Below are 15,918 nucleotides of genomic sequence, written 5' to 3' on the forward strand. Positions count from 1 at the left end.
CATTTTATTTTTATTTTTATCTTTTTTAATTAAAAACATAATCTCTCGAATAGTAAAGTTTAAAAATTTTTTATATTAAAAATTTATGATCGTATTTATAGATGTATTTAGCATTATTTTTTAATTTCAATTTTGATTCGGTTTTAATTTTAAAAAATTATTATTGAAATTTTGATTCGATTTTATTTTGACAATAAAAATTAGAATCGACTTGTCACCCACCGATTTATGGTTCATTCCAAATCCAAATGTATCTAATCGGTTTGGATTTTGTGATTTCAGTCCAAACCATAATTACGGCGGGGAATATTTTTTTTAAAAAATTAATATTTGGGATTTGTGACAATGGTTTTCTGATTTTTATTTTATTTTATTATATGGTGGCAGCTGTAGCCTGTAGCTTGAATGAAGATATTCTGATCACCTCTTTTATGATACGACATTGGAGATTTCGCTGACGTTTGCAAGTTTTTGGTCGGCAAGAAATTCTCATCGTGAGTGATTCTGTTTGTAGTATGCATGATCAGATATGGGCCTGATTTTTGGTATATATTCGATTCACACAATTGCACATTATGTACATTTCTGTAATTTTATATATATTTTAAAAATATATATTTCTGTAATTTTATTAATAACCTCCGGTTATTCGGTGTAGCAAGTGTGTACAGTTGTTTAGAAAATTTAAAATTTTCAGGAATAAAAAATAAAAAACGATGCTAATGACTTAATTAAGAATAAACAAATCATGGATTTGATTTGCTTTGTTACTTGAACAAATCAGAAATGGAAGTGTTTGCGTTAATGCAAGTTATGATCTATGGAATACCGAATACGAATCTCATCGCTGGCCATTCACGTTAGGACTTATATATATAACTAAAGGATTTATTAATTCTATTATTCTTACTTTGCTAAAGATAATTCAGAAAATGTAAAAACATTTAAATATTTTTAAAGTAAAAAAAAAAAAAAAAAAAGGTTCATAGAGGAATAGATGCAGTTTCCACTGAGCTTCATTTGAAAGCTAGACAAATAATTAATTTATTGAACTTGCAATGCCAATAACGTATCTAAGCAAATTGGAGTTAGTGAAAATACAAATGTTAGCCGCCCATATGACTCTATACTTTTTCTTTTTTGGTCAAACTTTGTAATTTCATCGTGTCAAAAATCATCTAATCCTCAAAATAAGACATTAAACAAGCCGAGTCGAATTGGGAGGCCGAATAAAAAGATACTTAAACATTCACAATGTAAATGTATTTTAAAAGTAAAAAGTTACTTAAGATAGCTTGATCTAGTGGTTGAAGCGCATTAGATTCCATCCTGATGATCGCATTCTCGAGTTAAATCTTGAGAAGCTTTTAAAGCATAATCGCTCTCTAAATATTTATAATGTAAATGTATCTTAAAAAAAGTAAAAAGTTATCTAAGATAGCTTGATCTAGTGGTTGAAGCGCGTTATATCCCACTTGATGATTGCAGGATCAAGTCAAATCTTGAGAGGGTTTTAAAGCAAACCGCTCTCTAACCGTTAAACGGATAGCAGAGAATTTATGTACCAAGAAAAGAAAATGAACTTCACTTTCTTTATAGCGCTATAGAACACACGTTATACCCTTTTATGAAAAAGAATTGTAAGATTTGCATATTTATGTTCTTTTAGTTTCTTTCATTGATTTGTTTGTTTCCATTAGCTTTTCCATGAAAGACTTCCACTTCTCCATTTTGCGTAGTAGCTTTTCATTTAACCTCTTTAAATGTCATCTTCATGCTTAGCTATCTAAAAAGAACCTAAAACCTAGATTTTATATGTGAAAGTGAAAGAGACCAGCAAGCTTTATTTCTTCCCATTTTGTTCTCTCTCTCTTTTTGTTTAAGTGGACGTAGCTTTTTGTCACAATCACTAGTAAATAGATATACCTAATTTGTACGGTCCAAAAACATTACATTCAAGCCTTTATGAATTTACATTCACATTTCTTTTCCGAATCCAGGACCTACACTTTCTTTATGAATCATCTCCCAGACCGCTTAGTTGTTTAAATATTTACTCCGCTAATTCGAGTTCATCCCTGTTCATGGTGCCAATTAAGATATATTTGTGTATTAATTACATGCCTCCATGCATGGAAAATCTCTCTTCTTTGTATTCTAATTAATCATCACAAGAAGCCATATAAGTTTGCAACACTCAAGCTATTTCTGCAGTAAAAAATGCCTACTTCTTCCGTAAATGGTTGTTAAAAAAAAAAAAGAACTCAGTAAATCCAGCTTTTTCCTTGTGCATAACTGCAAATACATCCCCTTTATTGCAATAGATTACATACAGAAAATTTGCCTTCTACTAATCATATTATAATTTACAGGAAGGTCATTCAACCTTCAGAAAGGTTCCAGCATCAAGTTCATAAGAATCTTGACAACATAATTAAAAAAAGAAAATGGAAAAAGAAAGAGCCTTTATTACTCTTAATTACACAGACTGCAAAAGACAGTGGAAGTTTAATTTTTCCTGATTTTCTTAAAACATCAGCTAAATCAGATTCAAACACTCGACAATAAAAAATTATTGTTATCTTATTGAGATAATTTTTTATCTAGTAATATAACAATGGAAACAATTATACAAGGTATAAAAATAAAAAGCCACTCGAATTAATGTTTTAATGCAGCAGCTCTATTATTCCTAGATTGCTTCAAAGAACTTGAGCTGCCAAGTGGAGGAAAATCACCTCTGTCAATGGCAAAGGGAGTGTCCATGCTGTTACTGACTTCGGGTTTATTTGCTGTTGGTTTGCCATTTTGATGGTGTTTTTGCTGGACTGGTGACTTGGAGATGGAATGATAACCGAGAGGGTTGGGCTTATGGCTTTCTTGATATGGTGACTTCACTGAAGGAGAATGCAAAAGAGGCTTGATTCCCGACAGCTCGGGGTCAAGTGAGAATCTATACGGTAGTTTGCTATCATCCATTTTCCTGAAAGTGATGGAAATCCTGTAACAATGAAAGTAAATCAGTCGGTATTAAGGGTCAAAAGAAATTTAGTATCATTAAGTGGAACCATTAGCTGCAAGCGGCCAAGTTTCAGTAAATACCTTTTTGCTGGAACTCCTGGAACGCAGTGCTTGGCAACATCAGCTCCATGACCATTTAGAATGAGAACTGATCTGCAAATTATAAACAGCAAAAGTTAATATGCATCCTAAATTAAAATGATAGAACAGTGAAAGTTCACTCCTAAATAATTGTTCTAAATACAATTCCCAGAGAATAAAACAAAGACATTCACAACAAAAAAGAAAAACATCATTCATTGATAAAAATTACTCAAACCAACTAAATACAAATCTTTTGGATCACAAAGTCACCAACTAACTAGGAATCTTTTGGATCATAAAGTCACGAGACACATAGGAATAATGCAATTAAAGAAAAAAAATAATATTCGATCAAGGACATAAAACATACCCGACAGGTAGAGGTATGGAGACAGACCCAGAAAACTCTCCTGGACTAACAATCTTCAGGTTTGAACCAAAGACTATATTGCATTCTGTCAAGAATGACACGGTGCAAAAAGGTCTCAGAAAGTCGTGATGATCAATATGAGGAGGAATGCAATCCCCTTCATCATATATATTCACAATGCAGCTGTTAGGAATGCATGTTGGAGGCAAGACGTGCCATCTGACCATTCTCTTGATCATTTTTTTGAAAATAGATGGGAGGGGATCGACTTCCTCATCTCTAACTATTCCAGGAGGGTTTCCATCCTTATCCTGCAAGGTGGCAAATGTAAGACATTTTTGAATTTATATATTTAATTTATTCATATTTAAAAGTAATATCAAAGGATAGACAGTTCAAGTATAAAAAAAAGTACCACTGCATAATTGTAACAACATCCGAATTGTATAGTGACACGTCCTTTACCACGCATCCATTTTTTAGGTTCCGAATATGTGCGTGCTGCAATTAAACAAATAAAGAAAGGGTAAACGAGCATGGAGAGTTTATATTCCTAAGCATCTCAACAGTTAACACTTCATAAAACAAGAAAATGATAAAAAAAAGAGATTTCCTTTCTATAATTACCTCGAAGTTGCCTCTTTTGGCCCATGCGTTGTAGGTTATAGACACACTCAACGATTTTCTTTTGCTCTTCAGCATTGAAAACCTTGGTATGAAGCTCAAGCCCTTGAAGAATATTGGTCGACTTTCCGTTGACCCTCTCAATACAAACAAAATCCTTCTTCTTGCCAACTTTTGAAAACCTAATTTGCTCCTTTTGCTCCTCCGATAGACCATTGTCTGTCATAGAAGATACATCCACTAATCCATCATTCAACAATATTTCAGAACCGAAATGATCAATAAGATTCTGATGGCTGTTAGCTGATGCAGACGAAGAATTAATACTGTCTCTTTTTTTCCTCTCCGAGTAAACATGTTCAAGCATTTGATTTGAACTTGAGGGAGGACTTTCTTGCCCAGGGGATAAAGATTCTGAATTATCATTTGCTGGCTGAAATTCTTTTAGCATTTTTGAACCGCCATTGGACAAGGGCATTTTCTTAAATTTTTCTGCCAAAAAAGGTGAGAAAATAATTATTAGCTTCAGAAATTTTGTTCATCTGTAAGAACACAAATCAAGAAATTAAATAATAAAAAACTTAAGAATCAATCAGAAAAAGCTTTCTCGAACGGGAATGTAGATCCTGAACTCAGCCCAACATAAACACAGTGCAAGAACAAGAACAAAGAAATTAAACATAATAATAGGACAAAATAGCCAAACAAAATTGCATTCAGTTCAAGGTTTTTTTATAAGCAATAGGTTTATAAAGGTAAAAGAAGCTCTTGTAAAATTATCACTGTTGACATTATTAAAAGAAAACATTGTCTTCAAGTTTATGAAACTATTCTTCTATACTTACTTAAAAAGAAAAAGAAAAACTCACAAAGCGAAACAAGAAAGAAGAATTCATATAATTCCATTTTCATAGCAAGATAACTAAATTTTACAATCTATGATTCCCACATTTTTACAAATCTATCACAATTTTAAGAGTCAATTTTGAAACAAGAACCACAACTCAAACAAGAAATCAACAGAGCTCAAGAAAGACGCTCAACACTCTACTGCAAGACTAACAAAAGATTTCAACTTCAACAACAAAATAATCTTAAGAAGAACAATTAAAGAAGCAAAAAGAAAACAAGTATATAGTGGGTATCTTACTGTTAATGAAGTTATGAATTCGACTTTCTAAAAGAGCGCAACAGTGCTGACAAAACCCTTCAGACAAAACTTCCAAAATCTCTTCACGGTCCATTGTCTTCAGAATTTCCATATAGTCAACGCCACCGCCGCCTGCGGCAGGCTCCGGCAACTTTCTGGCCAATTCCCCTACCATCACCGTCGCAATAGAGAGCTACAGAATCGAAAGGAACAACTACTGTATCTGAAACAGAAGATAGATTTGGTCGGTTCCTGCTTTCGTAGGGAAACACAAACCGTTGTTCGGGAATTTGCTTATGAAGTTTTGATGTCGCGAGGGTTTTACTCCTTATAGTCAAAGTCAATCCCAAATCCTAAGTATCTAAGGACTAAGGTTTTAGATTTTCTTGACTGGCAAGCGATTTAATTAAATGAAAAATAAATATTATTTTCTAAAATTAAATTTTTATTTACAAATTTAATTAATTAATTAATTATTTATTTATTTAAAAAAGAGTATAAATGTAAATAATTTTTTTTTAGTACATAAAATTTTTAAATTTTATCAATTTTATAAAAGTTAAAATTGGGTGATAGTCTAATTTCTATATTTTTCTTATAACATCAAGTTTCATTTGTTTATTAAATTTTTAAGCTTTTTAAATTACTTTTTATTTTACTCGGAACAAATGAATTTTTTTTATTAAAAAATAGTTATTGAAAAAAAAAAGATTAAAAGTCCCTTTTAAATTTAGAATAATTTATATTCAATATATACTCCATGTATAAAAATTGGAATGAAATTATAATAAGATAATTTCATTCACTCATTATTATAATTTATATTCACTCATTATTTCACATTCTTCCCAAATATTGTATTTTGCAAACTCCAACAAATTTTCATTTTTATTTTTTTTTTTTGAAGAACAAATTTTCATCTCTTATTTTACACTTATCCTTATTATACACAAAAATAATCAGAGGCTAAAACATCAAGTTATTTTCTTATAGTTCTGATTATATTAACACTATATTAATCAAATCTTTTTATTAATGTAAGTTTGTGTTTTTCATGAGAGTTGAGATAAAGTACATCCAAGTTTGAATTTCTGCCTGCAGTGAATTATATATAATTAGAGAAAAACAAAAAAGTTTTGTATAATTAAAGCATTTGGGAATTTCCGATGATTCAAGCATAAAGTTGGGAACTTTATTAGATAATAAATGAAAATTTACCATACAAGTCCTCAGAATATCCTCCAGCCTCCGGCCTCTTGAACCCAACACTGTTCTTTCTCAGAGCTATCCATCTAAGCTAAAGAGTTCCAAAATGGAGTTACCAACCGTGGGTACTGGGTTCTACAATATCCTCACTCGCCCAACGCATTCGTCTTTTCCCTTAATTCCTTCTATATCCTCTCCCACTACCACTACCACAAAAACAAAAACGAAGAATTCTCAATGCACCTTTAAAACTGCAGCAACAACAGCAACACCGCTTGTCAAAGAATCAGATATTCAGCCGCCAAGTGGTGAAGTCCCTGCTCAAGGGCGTCACTCAAAGTCCTATTTAGCCAGACAAGCTGCCATCCTTGAAGTTCAGGAGTCTCCTGATTTGAACTCTGCCCTTCAAAGGTTCTCCCTTTTTTCTTTTTGCATCTTCCCTTTGAAGTGTGTTTTATCTGTCAAATTGTCTGCTTTAATAGTTATTATGTATTTTTGGTTATTGGGTTAATGGAATTGAAGTTGAATTGTGTAAAGGAAAGATGCTTTGGACTCGCTGGCCAAAGTAGAAAGGAATATAGCGCATGAAAAATTCTTTTTGTGCTTTAAAGACAATATTGTGGCAACCTCTGCTCATTACTTTTATTTTAAAATATTGTATTTTTTATAGAGTCGAGCATTTTAGTTAAAATGCATTTTGGTGATTGAACAAGTCTGTCTGTTACTCCATTTACAGAGTAGGACGGACATTGAAGGTGCAAGACTTGAATGTCATTTTGCGAAATTTCGGCAAGCAAAGCAGATGGAAGGATATTTATCAGGTGCTACATCTTGAAAGCTCTTTTACTTCATTTTGATTTGCCAACAACTATTAGAGCTGAGTTGACAGGTTAACACTTGGAGTTGTCTGGTTCTGGTATTTTATACAGATATGCATTGTATGTGTAATTAGGTTTTTGTTAGTTCAATGGCCATTATGCCTTTTTCTGTTTCTTCAAATTTTCAATTTAAGTATTTTCAAAGGGTCTTATTTGCATGACAGATCCCCTTTTCTTTGAAATTTACTCCTTTTTAGGTTTTAGTTCTTTCACTAATATAATTCTGAAAATATATCCAAGTCCCTTACTTACAAGGGCTTAACAAAATTAGTGATTCTAGATTAGAAGAATATTTGAGCCACAAATTTATTACCCTATTTATAAGAGTATTTTGTTCCATAAGTGTTCCTTTCTGTTTGATTTTTGAATCTCACAGTGTTTAAAATTGAAATGGTTTACTAATTTAGGAATTTGTTTGTGTACTATCAATTATCAAATAGTGATATCAGAAGCATTCATTTCTGTATGATGTTCATTTTTATTAATATTTGGACTTGAGATTATATACGCTTAAGCATTTAATTCACATTTAGAGAATGTTATAATGTTGTTCTGTAATGGCATTGTTGTGTATGTGATTCTATTTTTAAGTGATGAATGACTATTTAACACAAGAGGCTTTACAATCACATGGTTTATTACAATAAAAATTAAATCGAATGGACAGATTTCTGTAATTTATATATTATTTTCTATTCATGGGTAATTATCATGAAATAATCCTTTATTGCTTTGTCCTACTTTTGAAATTATTGCAGCTTTTTGATTGGATGCAACAACATAGTAAAGTCAGTGCTTCTTCATACAGCAGTTACATAACGTTCCTGGGAAAAAGCCACAACCCTATTAAAGCGCTGGAAATCTATAATAGCATTGTGGATGAATCAGTAAAGAGTAATGTCTTCATATGTAATTCTGTTCTTACTTGCCTGGTCAGGAGCGGCAAGTTTAATAGCAGCATTAAATTGTTTCATGAGATGAAGCAGAATGGTCTCATACCAGATGCTATTACATATAGTACGGTATGCCAAATTCAATTTGTAGTATTGTTCATTTATTTTTCCATGAAACACCATTTAGTCATACAAATTTGGAACGATATCTGCAAGATGATGATAGGCGGTTTCATGTTGGAAACTATTTGTATTAGCAATCTGAGTGTTACTTCCCCTTTTTGACTGAAAAGTTTTGTTTGAAAACTTATGAAAGTGTTAAATTTTTTGTTTTCTGAACATATTTGTTGCAATAAATCTATATCTATAAGTTCTTACCTTGTAATTCTCAAGCTAAAACAAATAGTGCTTTCAGCGTCATAGTTGCAACAGTTTAGATTTTCAGAATTTCTTATTCCATATAACAAACCAACGTGCAAAATATTTTTTAGTTGCTTGTAAGAATTGATAATGGATTTTTATATACTTGCGGTGCTAATTTCTTGTGTGTGGTTTAGTTCACATTGTAACCACATTCACTTGGATCTTGCACAGCTTCTATTCTATTTCTGATTGTAGTTTAAGTAGTTCAAAAGCCAATTATGGGAGTAATGAAACAAGATCATTTGGATGTCTACATATTTTAATCTTCATAAAGAGCTGTGCCCATTTTGTTGTCTGGACAACTCTTTGTGTACTAGGAAAGAGAAGACATGGTTGCAATTTTTTCTAAAACTGTTCAATTCAGCTTCATCACTATTATCTCTTGTCAACAACAGCTGCTTGCAGGTTGCATTAAAGTCAAACATGGGTATTCTAAGGCATTAGACTTGGTTCAAGAACTGAAATATAATGAAGTCCAGATGGACAGTGTGATGTATGGGACACTTTTAGCAATTTGTGCTTCAAATAATCGATGTGAAGAAGCACAGAGCTATTTTAACCAGATGAAGTATGAAGGTCATTTGCCTAATGTATATCATTACAGTTCTTTGCTCAATGCTTACTCTTCAGATGGAAACTACAAGAAGGCTGAGGAATTGGTGCGAGAAATGAAATCTTCAGGGTTAGTGCCAAATAAGGTTTGTTTCATGTTTTTCTTGCCATTACATATTTGGGTGTCAACTAGAATCGTATTTATGTTTGTTTCTGTGCACATTATATTCAAGTGGATTTTCATATTCATTGTTAAGTTTCATCTATTTATGAATAAGCTCAATATCATCATGCCTGTAGATTGATGTGGGTCTAAATCATAGCAACAGTGGGAGGAACAAGCAAATGGTGACACTTAATAAGAGGCAATTTTCATGAAAACCACTGTATTAGACCAATTAGTTAAAATCAGATTGTTGAAGTTGTCGAATGGTGTAAAAAGCTAAAGTTTTTATATTTAACTAATTTCTCGAAGAGAAGACACCTGTCGTTGATGTCTTCTACTTGATTCTCATAATTGTTGTCCTCCCTCTTCATTTTTCATCACTGTCTTAATATGCAACCTCCTCTTCGGCTATTTAACCTCATCATTAGTAGGTAAACCACTTCCTTGGAGGTGCTAAAACTGTAGATGTACAAACTTGGTAGTTGATGTTTGTACTCTGTATTGACTTGTCAAGGATAAGCAAATGGTAGTGGGGTTTCTTTACAAACCTTACTCTAACAAGTCAGGCATTATTATTCTAGATACTATTGTCCTATATGTGCAACAAGTTTGGGCAAATATATTTTTTCTACATATCATAATGCTCCTGTTGTAGCTGTGGGAAGCTTTTCACACAAACTACCATATCTGAGGTCACTAAAATTTTTGTGAGAGAGCATCCTATTACTTGTAGGATTGGTATCTTTTTATATTGGTGATATACTTTTTTAATGTTATAGGATTTAAAAATCATCGCAGAGAAGCCAATCAATGTGCTAAAGATTTGCCTCAAAACATTTTTATGTACATCTAAGTCATGAATGCACCATATTGCATATATGCTTTTATTTTCCTCCCCCTCATTTTGCATACAGACTTGGTTCTTTGCTTTGATCTTTAACTCACAGCCTCTGGTTCAGTTTTCCTTAATTTCATTGAAAAAATCTTTACAGGTGATATGGACAAATTTACTAAAGGCATATGTTAGAGGAGGCCTGTTTGAAAAATCCAGAGAGCTATTAGTTGAACTGCACAGTTTGGGCTTTGCTCAAGATGAGGTAAAACTGAAGCTCGGCATCTTATGTTCATGTGTGATCTACCTGACATTGACCACATTATAGAAGGCTAAAGAATGAACATTGTTGTTTTATACTATCTTTATGGTAATTTAGCGTATTTGATTGGGAAAAAAAACAAGTATTCAAGAAACAGCCATGTAGTCCTTGTAGGATAACATCTAGTTGCTTGGCTTCATTGTAGGTTTTTGCTAATTTTGTTCATGATGATTTCTCTATGCAGCTTGTTCATTAATGCTTACTGCATAAGTAGTGGATTAGCTTTATGTTTTTGTGCTTTCATGTACTGGTCTTATATCAGCACTGCTTCAGTGGCTACAAACATACTTATTGCTTCCTTAGTCTGTGCTTCTATATCTAATATCATGATAATTCATTTTCAGATTCCCTACTGTATATTGATGGATGGCTTAGCCAAGACCGGACATATAGATGAAGCGAGATCAGTTTTTGATGACATGAAAGGAAAAGGTGTTAAATCTGGTATGTACTTCATGAGATTGATACTTCTTCTAAGCCTAATTGTATATGCATACCCCTAACTGTGATTATGGATAAAGTAAAATGCTTTTGTCAATTTGAATGCCAATTTGAAATGATATTGTTTATACATGAAGTTAATAATACAACAAAAACTTAGCCTTAATCCCAAACTAGTTGGGGTTAGCTACATGAATTCGTTGCTTCAATTCCACTCTGTTCATGGCTAAGTATTTTTTGACGGTTTAGACTATTTTGCACCAGGATTGTGGAAAATTTTTCTTTGTTGTTTCTGCTTTTCTTTTGTTTTTGGTGATCCTTGGGATTTTGTAGAACTCCTAGTTTCAAAACTTTTTGCTTCACTTGGCAAATAAGGCCAACACTAGTACCATGCCCATATCAGGGACTTAAATAAATGGAGTGCCCATTTATGTTGGTCTGTTAACTGTTCAGTTCTTAATTTGAGTCCTTTGATTTTGTTCTTTTGTGCTTTAGTTATATTAAAACGATTTCAAAGTTCCCCCTTCCAAAAAGTTTTTTTCTACAAAAAGTAATTCAAAATTTTTTCTGACTTTGCTTTGCTAGTAGTTTGATTAGAGCAGATATTAAAAACAAAGAATTCATAAAGCCGATCCCAACTAACTTGGGATTAAGGCTTGGTTGTTATTGTTGTTGTTCTTGTCCTTTTAGTTATTTTATGGGTGTCTAAACTTTTGCACTGTTTGCTGTCTGCAGCTATATCTTCCTTTGTTTTCTTTCAGGAACAATATATATTTCATTTCTCTCTTGCAGATGGCTATTCTCACAGTATCATGATTTCAGCATATTGCCGAGAGGGGCTTCTGGATGAGGCAAAGCAATTGGCCAAGGAGTTTGAGACCCAATATGAAAAATATGACTTGGTTATATTAAATGCAATGCTGCGTGCCTATTGCAGGGCTGGTGACATGGAAAGCGTAATGCAAACAATGAGGAAAATGGATGAATCAACAATCCGTCCTGATTATAATACTTTCCATATCCTAATCAAATACTTCTGTAAGCAAAAGTTGTATATGCTTGCTTTCCGAATAATGGAGGACATGCATAGGAAAGGCTACCAACCAGAGGAGGCATGCTATTGTTTATAAAGCTTTTAATGACAGCTTTATTTATTTCCTTTCTAAACAGCTGGAAATATTTTATGACATGTTTTGCAAGACATGATCATGCACATAACAATTGCGATTTGTTGATATGACTTGTTGCCTGTCCATATAGGAAATTGAGGCATAAGAAATGGCTATTCAAGTTTTTTAAATAGCTCTTAAGAGTGCAAGTGAGAGCCAACCTTCCTGTCTCTTCTCTATTTGAGTGTCCATCGAAAAACACATAGCAAAATATTGTTGGTTCTCGTATCACTGCATGAGAGTGTTGGGTTGAATGGCTTGAAATGTGGTTTCATATAGTCCATTGCTCACTTAGTAACTTGGAATGAACTTAAGAAAAGGACATGGAGTTTCAAGAAAGAAGGAGGCTAATTATTAGCATTCACTTTGTTAGGAAGGGGCTGAAAAATTTATGAATAGGAATTTAAATGTTAGCATTTTTTTTAAAGTTGAAGTAGGATGATGATGAAGTTACTGGTCATATTGCTCTATAAGCTTCTCATTCAAGATTGTAAAACAATACTTTTCTATTTAGATATTCCTGTAACTATTTATTTTTTTTACTGTTCAAATCCTTTTGTAAAACAGTCTAGAATGCAACTGTAATTTGATTGTTCAAAATGCTTTTGAACTTCCCAGTAGATTCATTCTTATGTTTCCGAGTCAGAAGGTCATTCTATTTTGTTGTTTTTTTGACTTAGTTTATTAATTTATGCAATTATTTTGACCTTTTAATTCAGAAAGCTTTATATGTTAAACTTAAAGATTGTTACTCTGAAACTTCTTATTTTTTGTATTATTGTGTAGGAACTTTGTTCCTCCTTGATTTTCCATCTTGGTACAATTAAGGCCTATGCAGAAGCTTTTTCTGTTTATTGCATATTGAGATATGGCAAGAGAAACATGTGCAAAGCCCTTCATGAGAAGATTCTGCATATTCTTATAGCTGGACAGCTTCTCAAAGATGCTTATGTAGTAGTTAAGGTATGCTAATGTCTTGCTCACAATATATATAAAGAACGCAATCATGGTTTTTGAATGAAACAAGGACCCCCGGTCTTCCCCACACTTCCCCCCCCCCCCCGGGTTACAAAAGGGAGGATTTGTCCAATCTACAGTACATAAGTAGGAGACTAGGTCATACCAGATAAATCATGAAAAAGCAAAGTTAGACAACCTCCTGGTCTTGCATCAAATCTAAGAACCTTCATCTTATCAATAAAATTTCTTAGGTATATAATTTCAATTAAGAGTTGGAGTCCAATTACTCCATTTCTGACCTGCTCACCGATGTGGGATGTTTCATGCACTGGGTTCTTTTTTTCATTATTCTTCTATTGCTTTATTTATTCTTATAGCTATTATTCGCCAGCATGGTTTTTGTTCTTTTAAAATTTATAGTCAGTAGTTATACCCCACATTAGCAATTTTTTGGTGAGGCTGAACTATGAGGCCTACCAATTTCTGGAAATGCACAAAGTGAGGTGTAACTAGAATTTTGAGGTCCTTGATTTCCTCAAATAAAGACTTGAGGCCTTGTTTGGTTCATGTCCCACATTTTGATTCCTTTTATAATTTACTCTAGTCTTGCGGACTATTTAATATGTGCTTTACTCTTTTTATTGATCCCAAACTTTTCTTATTAGGACAATGCTGAATTGATTTCTCAAGCTGCTATAAAGAAGTTTGCAAATTCATTTATGAAGCTGGGAAATATCAATTTAATAAACGATGCCATGAAGGTTATTCATGGTTCTGGATACAAGATTGATCAGGTAAATATTATGAACCTTGGGATGAAACTAAGTTCTATGAAAGCATCATAGTCGTTTAGTTGCTGTTCATAATTATCGTAATGAATTCATGGGATAAGTTTGGTAGTGAGGATTATATGATAGTCTTATCTTGTGAGATTATGAACAATGAGATATCAAAATATGTGGTTTCCATCTATGCGATTGAGAACTTATTGCCAGTCCAAAAACATATTGAAAACTTTTGCAACTTGTATTTCTCACTATCATAAAAATCTGAATATAATGCAATCCATCGTGCAATTGTCTTAGGTAGGATCCATGTTCAATTTGACTCGGTGAACATTTGATGTACACTGATATAAGGTGCTGATGGCCTAAATGCTAACTTGCCAAGACCTAGATTCTTGGCCTTTTGCTTCTGACGCAAATATCATTTCAAAGCATTTAATGAAAATTAGCCTAGCACTGAAGAAGGGGTAAAGAAAGAGGGAGTATTGGTGGAAGTTGTGTGTGCTAGAATTGTGAATTTTTACTCCGATCAAGAAAGGATGAATGCACTTACAAATTAAATAGTTAGATGTGTATGCATAACTGTGCATATATATAGAGGCAGTCAAGGTCAAAGGTTTCTTGGAACTTGCAATTCCCTGAAGTAGCATTCATATCAATCCTCTGTGAATATGGCTGCAGAATTGCTGATAAAGGAAAGTATTGCATGTCATAAATAGGTTAATAGCCCAAACTTTGTATGAATAACTCAAGAAGATAAGGCTTCTATCACCTCATTTCAATATGCTGGTTGATCTACTTGAACGGTTGGGCGTGGGCTATTTAAAGCCTCAATCACTTTTGCTGTTTGGTTATGGGAAATAATTGCATTTGGCTTTAAAAACTAAGCATCCTACTTGCCTTTGCTTTATATTCTATAAAGTGAGTACCTTGCTGCATATTCATTTTTTCCTTTTTCAAATTTTCTCCAGGAACTATTTCATATGGCTGTATCCCGTTATATTACACAACCTGAAAAGAAGGACTTGCTCCTTCAATTGCTACAATGGATGCCTGGCCAAGGTTATGTTGTTGATTCTTCAACAAGAAACCTAATTCTTAAGAACTCACACTTATTTGGTAGCCAACTCATTGCTGAGATATTGTCCAAGCATCATATGAAGTCAAAGGCCCTGAGGAATATCTCTATATAAAGGATAACTGAGTTTGGAACCAAATGGCTTCCAGGTAATCAAATTTTTTGTTCATATCATTTGCTATATATGACAAACTAGCTGTCGGAGCTCTTACATCCTTTGTTGTTATTCTGCATGTCTAACATATTACCACCTAAATTATCTATTTACATATTCAGTTATTGGGACCCTTTTGCTTCTATATTCTTTTCCAAAACAAGTTGGATCGTTTTACAAAATTATTCCATTATCTTTCTTCTTTGTTCCTTAAGTTTAGCTGTATGGCCTCTTTTTAATGGTACAATTTTCGAATTTTATTTGATTGTTGATTTCTGGCTTCATTTCATTCATAGAGAATGTTGAAAGAGCAGATGCTTCTACTGCTAGGAATGGAAGCAAAATCTGTCTCAACGATAATTGTCGAAACAAGAAAATTTGGTTTTCCTCTCGCAAGAAGTGGCACAGTTACATTATAAGGACCACAAGTAGTTGTTCTTCCAAAATACCAGTTTGAGTCGCAAGCGGTCGACCTTATTGCTTACCCAGTTCTATGTTATTGACAAACAATGGAGTTGCAGATGAAGCTGGTTTGACAGAGGCATTGAAAGAAGTAAGCGTTACCCGGCTTTTAATTCAACTGCTAGAAATAGCTTTTTGCTAACTAATATATTGGAAGAACAGACTATAGTTATATTATATGTATATTAGCACTAGCTCTTGAAGGAAAAATAAAGATATGGGTATTGGTTGAAGACCATGTAGGTTATATTTAAAGTTATCTTCCCATGTCCTTAATATTTGAAATTTATCTTAAGAAAAGTTGGAAAAAGGAAAAAGCTGAAAGCAAGTCATTTTTAACTTGTTCTC

General features: G+C 33.0%; 2 protein-coding genes across 2 annotated transcripts; one reads left to right on the forward strand and one right to left on the reverse strand.

Moving 5' to 3' along the window:
• Positions 1-2,448: 2,448 nt before the first annotated feature.
• On the reverse strand, positions 2,449-5,608 carry LOC105633364 (RNA demethylase ALKBH9B). The gene is made up of 6 exons (XM_012215947.4): positions 5,250-5,608; positions 4,103-4,591; positions 3,891-3,976; positions 3,476-3,786; positions 3,103-3,174; positions 2,449-3,001 (listed from the first exon to the last, which is right to left on the reverse strand). Exons 1-6 carry the CDS (start codon positions 5,422-5,424, stop codon positions 2,662-2,664), a joined length of 1,473 nt encoding a protein of 490 aa, XP_012071337.1. The 5' UTR covers positions 5,425-5,608; the 3' UTR covers positions 2,449-2,661.
• Positions 5,609-6,415: 807 nt separating this feature from the next.
• Positions 6,416-15,803, forward strand: EMB3103 (Pentatricopeptide repeat (PPR) superfamily protein). The gene is made up of 11 exons (XM_012215945.4): positions 6,416-6,866; positions 7,192-7,276; positions 8,092-8,355; positions 9,045-9,347; positions 10,360-10,464; positions 10,866-10,965; positions 11,755-12,074; positions 12,918-13,094; positions 13,757-13,885; positions 14,848-15,103; positions 15,405-15,803. The coding sequence occupies exons 1-10, from the start codon at positions 6,562-6,564 to the stop codon at positions 15,067-15,069; spliced, it is 2,010 nt and encodes a 669-aa protein (XP_012071335.1). The 5' UTR covers positions 6,416-6,561; the 3' UTR covers positions 15,070-15,103; positions 15,405-15,803.
• Positions 15,804-15,918: the final 115 nt, after the last annotated feature.

This window comes from Jatropha curcas, chromosome 6, assembly GCF_041381405.1.
Source record: "Jatropha curcas cultivar XTBG-Jc1 chromosome 6, XTBG_Jcur_1.0, whole genome shotgun sequence".
NCBI lineage: Eukaryota > Viridiplantae > Streptophyta > Magnoliopsida > Malpighiales > Euphorbiaceae > Jatropha > Jatropha curcas.

Excerpts from the sequence above, each read along its gene's own strand:
- LOC105633364 (XM_012215947.4), bottom strand. The coding sequence starts at position 5,424 with ATGGTAGGGGAATTGGCCAGAAAGTTGCCGGAGCCTGCCGCAGGCGGC. Across the intron at positions 4,592-5,249 it reads AATTCATAACTTCATTAACA|AAAAATTTAAGAAAATGCCC; the intron begins GTAAGATACCCA and ends CTTTTTTGGCAG. Across the intron at positions 3,175-3,475 it reads TCCATACCTCTACCTGTCGG|ATCAGTTCTCATTCTAAATG; the intron begins GTATGTTTTATG and ends TATAATTTGCAG.
- EMB3103 (XM_012215945.4), top strand. The coding sequence starts at position 6,562 with ATGGAGTTACCAACCGTGGGTACTGGGTTCTACAATATCCTCACTCGC. Across the intron at positions 7,277-8,091 it reads GATGGAAGGATATTTATCAG|CTTTTTGATTGGATGCAACA; the intron begins GTGCTACATCTT and ends AAATTATTGCAG. Across the intron at positions 10,465-10,865 it reads TGGGCTTTGCTCAAGATGAG|ATTCCCTACTGTATATTGAT; the intron begins GTAAAACTGAAG and ends ATTCATTTTCAG.